General features: G+C 49.7%; 1 protein-coding gene across 1 annotated transcript; it reads right to left on the bottom strand.

The window, feature by feature from the left end:
- Positions 1–3,129: 3,129 nt before the first annotated feature.
- Positions 3,130–5,920, bottom strand: LOC311371110 (class I histocompatibility antigen, Gogo-C*0101/C*0102 alpha chain-like; the record flags this gene model as incomplete). The annotated part of the gene is made up of 5 exons (XM_084489339.1): positions 3,130–3,741; positions 4,282–4,349; positions 4,819–4,857; positions 5,106–5,210; positions 5,602–5,920. Coding segments are annotated over 5 exons (543 nt in total), but the record flags the coding sequence as incomplete, so codon positions are not given.
- Positions 5,921–6,175: the final 255 nt, after the last annotated feature.

Raw genomic sequence — 6,175 nt, forward strand, 5'->3', positions numbered from 1 at the left:
GAGGTGAGCCGCATGGGGGATGAACCTGTTGTAAAAGTTCACCATGCCCAGGAACTCCTGCAGGGACTTCACAGTGCGGGGGCGTGGGAAACCGGCGACGGCGTCCACCCTGGCGGGAAGGGGGACCGCTCCCTGTGGAGTGACGTGGTGTCCGAGGAAGGTAATGGACGACAGGCCGAACTGACACTTGGCCGGATTGACGATGAGGCCGTGCTCGCTGAGCCGCTCGAACAGCAGCCGGAGGTGTGTCAGGTGCTCCTCTGCACATGCGCTGGCCACCAGAACGTCGTCCAGATAGACAAACAAGAACGGCAGGTCCCGCAGTACAGAGTCCATCAGGCGCTGAAACGTCTGTGCCGCCCCCTTAAGGCCGAAAGGCATCCTCAGGAATTCAAACAGGCCGAAGGGCGTGATGACCGCTGTCTTGGGAACGTCCAGTGGGTGGACCGGTACCTGGTGGTATCCCCGCACCAGGTCCACCTTGGAAAAGATGGTGGCCCCTGCCAGGTGGGCAGAGAAGTCCTGTATATGCGGAACAGGATACCGGTCGGCGGTCGTGGAGTTGTTCAGGCGACGAAAATCGCCGCATGGGCGCCAACCGCCATCAGCCTTAGTCACCATGTGCAGGGGGGAGGCCCATGGGCTGTTCGAGCGGCGCACGATGCCGAGGCGTTCCATGGTGGTGAACTCCCCCCTGGCAATCACGAGCTTTGCGGAGTCGAGGCGCCGAGCGTGAGCGTAGACTGGAGGGCCGACAGTGGTGATGTGGTGCTCCACGCCGTGCTTAGCCACTGCCGACGAGAACGTGGGTGTGGTGAGGACAGGGAACTCGGCCAGTAAGCGCTGATATGGATCCCCTGTGGCGAATGTGTGTGACAGGCAGAGCCCACCCACCCCTCCAAGCGTGCAGGGGTATGTAGCAAAGGCCACAGCATCGATCAGGCGGCAGTTCGTAACATCCACTAGCAACCTGAAGGCACAGAGGAAGTCCGCGCCGAGGATCGGTGTAGACACAGCGGCCATAACGAAGTCCCAGCCGAAGCGCCGCCCGCCGAAACACACCTCCACATACCTGGTGCCATAGGTACGTATAGGCGTGCCATTGGCGGCGTCCATCCGCGGGCCGTGTCCGCCAGCCATGGTGTCCACAGGCTGAGCTGGCAGGATGCTGCGCTGGGCGCCCGAGTCGACCAACAGACGCCGGCCGGAGATGGAGTCGGTGACAAACAGCAGCCTGCAGTCACGGCCAGCACCCCTAGCTGCTAATGAGTGCTGGCCCTGGCGTTTCCCTGCCCCGCGAAATTGCATGGCTGGCGACACTGCTTAGCCTTGGCTCCAAACCTGGCATGGTAATAACACAACCCGTCGTCGCGCTGGCGGCGGGCCGTCACTGCGGCTGCGGTGCCGAAGGTGTCCTCCGAAGGGGTCGGCGGGGTCGAAACGCCATGGGTAGGGAGCAGTGCGTGCACAAACTGCTGCCGATTGGCAAGGAAAATCCTGTCTGCTTCCGCAGCCAGCTCGCGGTAGTCCTTTGAGGCGGAGAAGGGGGAGCAGGCTAGCGCAGTGCGCACAGGCGCTGGAAGCTGCCGCAGGAAAATGTGAGTAAACAGGAATGCGGGATCAGCCGAACCCAGCACAGCCAGCATCCTCTCCATCAACTCGGACGGCTTGCTGTCCCCTAGGCAGTTAAGGGACAGCAGGCGGTCTGCTTTCTCCAGCTCCGACAGTTCGAAAAGTTTCATCAGGAATGCTTTGAGCGCGTCGTACTTCCCGACAGCCGGTGGAGCCTCTAGCAGTGCCATCGCTCTGGCCGTCGTCGAGGCATCCAACGCTGCCACCACATGGAAGTACCTCATAACGTCCTGCGTTATTCCTCTTAGCTGGAACTGGGCTTCGATGTGCTGAAACCACGGCCGCGGGTTGCGCTGCCAAATTTCGGGCAACTTGATGGTCGCGGTGCAGACACTTACAGCTTCTCCAGCCCCGCTCGGTCCAGGCATTGCAGAGTAGCCGTTGCTTCCTTCGGGTTTCGACATAGTTCTTTTTCTCAGGGTCACCAATGTGGAAGTGCGGAAAACAACGACACAGGAGACGAAGGCAGGTTGGGTTTGTTTACTTCCAAAACAATTCACATACAGCCAGGGACCAGGTGTGCCGGCTAAGGACCTCCCCTTCCTCCACCCGCCCGCTCTCTTAAAGGCGCAGGTGACCGGGTGAATGTCTCCCTCTAATGCCCCTTGTAGGTCACTACAATCTGACTTTAATGACAAACCAAATTTAAAGTTAGAGCCAGGGTCAAAGGCTTGTTGTTAACAATGTAAAATAATGTTGATAAACTATGACCAAACCAATGTTTTTATTGTCTTTAATCAGACGCCGTGTGCAGTGACCACAGCCGCCATTCGGCGCTTCTGTTGACGTCAGGAGACAAGATGGAGGCCGGTGTTGTGGCAGTTTGTACAGTTGGTGTTGTGGTGCTCCTGGTCTCTGGCGGGAAACCAGGCTGCAGCTACCGGGGCTTTCCAGAGCCAACCCTCAGCACACCATGTGACCCAGGCAGCCAATCAGGTCGCCCAGCCAGCCTGTCTCCAAACCAGTCAGATCAGTCCTGGGCCTTATTCACCCGGCAGCCATCTTGGTTGTACACGCTAGCTGGGTGGGGACTGGATGAGGATTTATACATTCTATTATTTGATCTGCTGACAGATTATATCTGTTTTCATGATGTTAAAGCTATTTACATTTAGGATGATTGTGTTCATGTTGTATATCATAGGATATTATCAAATATTGAATAAATGAAAGGCTAAATAGGTACATATCTCAATTACCTAAAATCATAAATGCCATTAATAAATGTTTTTGTAAATGTTTATGTATCACATGGCTTCTCTTTTTTTATAACTTAACATAAGAATTTTGTATTATTCATTTCTGTATTTTTTTATTCAATTTCATATTTTAAAATCAATTAGTCTATATTTGTCAATTTAATCCTAAGGATTAACATATAACCTAACAACCTTTAATAATAAACCTAACCTCTAAACAAAGTATCTAAACCTAACCTAACGATAAGTATAGTAAATATATGTAGGCAAAACAATTTTTATGTATTTTATTGACAGAATAAGTATAGTATATATGATCCAATTCCCCAAAGAACACAGAAAATACAACAAAGAGCATTAAAGCTAAAGCAGCCTAGCTCGATTGTGGTAGCCTATGTAGCAATGCAAGAACTCTCAAATAATATATTTTAAGGAAACACATTAAATTATTGTTAAGATTATTGATTATTGTTTTAAAACTTGACAGAATCTCACTGTCCAAAATCTTGATTCTGAATCTTTAAACATTATTTCAAACTTAAACATTACTAAACAATATATCATAATTAAAAGGTTATAAGATGAAGCAGTTAGAACCAAAACAAAATGGCCATCATGGTGAGGTCGTGTTGCTTTGGTTTCCAAGCATCAGTGAAAGATTGCAAGTTTAAGCCAGTTTAATCAAATCTATCACAAATACAGAGATCTAACTGATTTACACTTATTACGGATTGATGTTTTTTATCAAAACAAAGTTAATTATGAACGTTATTGTAATTAAGCAAATGTAGCATCTTTAGTTAGCTGAAGTCCCAAAACTGATTGTGAGGATTATAAATGAACAGCGATCCACTCCATCCTGGTTTAGGAAGCTGAACGTGAGAAGCCTCATCATGATTTAACTTTGAACCTAAACAGCAAGGAAGCACAAGTCAGCATTAAACATTAAACACATTATCACTGTGATGATACTGTTTATTAGACTGGGTAGCCCCGCCCATTCTGCCGGTGATTTGAGTTGGCCCTGCAGAAGGGTCTGGAGAAGAGCAATACATTCCTTTCTAGTTTCGATACGTTTTTGCAGGAGCCAATCAGCAAGCTGGCTTTTCCCCCTGGCGCGCTATTGGCTGGTTTAACACAATGACGACAGGGAAGCGACGGCAAGCAGCCAATTGCGTACAGAGTCAATTTAACTCCGCCTCTTGTGCTGAAGTCAATGACAGCAGCCTCCCCAGACCAACGTGCAATCTACCATTGAGCTTGGTCTGGCAACAGCCAGGCTAACTGTTAATATATTACTGTGATGAAGTACTGCTAATATATTACTGTGAGGGAGTACTGTTAAAATATGACTGTTAATCTATTACTGGGATTGGGATTATGTTAACATATGACTATAACTGGAAACATATGACAGTGAATAAGTATTGTAAAGTGGTAAAGTACTGACTGTGGTCAGAGGTTGTTCCTCAGGAGCCGGATTCTGCCCCTCAGTGTTCTCAGAGCTGGTGTCAGAACCTGGGAAGTAGCAGAGTGGGAGGAGGTGAAGTCATGAGCTAGATGTATCTAGATCTATAGAGCTGTATAGTCCAGTGAGCTAGATGTATCTAGATCTATAGAGCTGTATAGTCCAGTGAGCTAGATGTATCTAGATCTATAGAGCTGTATAGTCCAGTGAGCTAGATGTATCTAGATCTATAGAGCTGTATAGTCCAGTGAGCTAGATGTATCTAGATCTATAGAGCTGTATAGTCCAGTGAGCTAGATGTATCTAGATCTATAGAGCTGTATAGTCCAGTGAGCTAGATGTATCTAGATCTATAGAGCTGTATAGTCCAGTGAGCTAGATGTATCTAGAGCTATAGAGCTGTATAGTCCAGTGAGCTAGATGTATCTAGATCTATAGAGCTGTATAGTCCAGTGAGCTAGACAAGTCACTAAGTAGCATTGATCATAAGAACAGAACTGCAGTAAAAACTCATTTTACCATTTTTTCCACCAGCTGGTTTGTGACGCTTGTCTGAACCTAAGGATCAGGAGAAATGATTAGTGTTGTAACAGTGGTGAATATCCTCATGTTATTATACTTTCATATTCTTAATGCCACAATGTCTCTGTTGACATTGGAGGAGGTTCATCATTCAGAGGTGGAGAGGTTTCTACCACCAGACCACTAGTGTGTGAAGACAACCAATCAGAGTCTAGGGAGGGGACAGGAAGTAGGAGCAGGTGGAGATCAGGTGTCAGTCCTCCTGGAGAGTTTGATCCACTCACCGTTCCTCTTCCGCTTCACAAAGACTCCAACAACAGCAGCAGCAGCAGCAGCGAGGAGGAGAACAAGGAACCCAATGATGATGGGGACGGTGATGTCACTCTTGACTTGAAGGTAAATCAACAAAATAAAATCAGGTGTGTAATAATAGATGTTGGACAGAGACCCTCCCCCATCCATCCCTCCATCAATGAACCACATGTCTACGGTCACGTGATGCTACACACACGACTAACACAACGTCAGTGTAACTATTCCTCTTGAATCTGTTCTGGAGCTCAGGGTCACTCAGGGACTAATCTGAGCCTAGCCCTCTTCATAGAACTCATTTACCCACAATGCACCGTGCTCTGCTGCAGTGAGCTACTCCTGAGAGCTGTGTGTTGACCCACTAGCTTCAGCAGTGTCCAGGTCGACCTGGCAGTGGTTGTGATGAGGTCAGGTGGAGGTGGTGAGACATGTGTTCCCCACCTCCACCCCCTCCAACACCAGTCTTACCCCCGTTGGTCCTGATGAGGGTGGGGTCCAGGCGGGTGGAGATGTCCTCGATGCCTTTCAGCTGGACCACACACTCGTACCTCCCCCAGTCCTCCTCTGGGACGGCCGTGAGGTCCAGGTCCACGCTGAGCTGGAAGGTCCCGTCGTGGTTGGGGAGGACCTCCCCGGGGTCCACCTGCTCATGGAGCTCCTGGCCGTCTCTCGTCCAGAACACCACCACCCTGTCAGGGCAGAAGCCTGTAGCATGGCACACCACTGGGGAGGAGGGGCTCCTCTGGAGCAGAGACACCCGCGGACGCTCTGGAAAGAGAGAGAGGGGGGGGAGAGAGAGAGAGAGAGAGAGAGAGAAAGAGAGGGGGAGAGAGAGAGTGAGAGAGAGAGAGGGGGAGAAAGAGAGGGGAGAGAGAGAGAAAGAGAAAGAGAGAGGGGGAAAGAGAGGGGGAAAGAGAGCGAGTGGTTGGAGAGAGAGTGAGTGAGAGAGAAAGAGAGAGAGAGAGAGGGGGGAAGAGAGAGAGACAGAGAGAGGGAGTGAGAGGTGGGGGGTAGAGAGAGAGAGGGAGAGAAAGAGGGGGAG

Source organism: Micromesistius poutassou, assembly GCF_964030765.1.
Source record: "Micromesistius poutassou genome assembly, contig: SCAFFOLD_6292, whole genome shotgun sequence".
Lineage (NCBI taxonomy): Eukaryota > Metazoa > Chordata > Actinopteri > Gadiformes > Gadidae > Micromesistius > Micromesistius poutassou.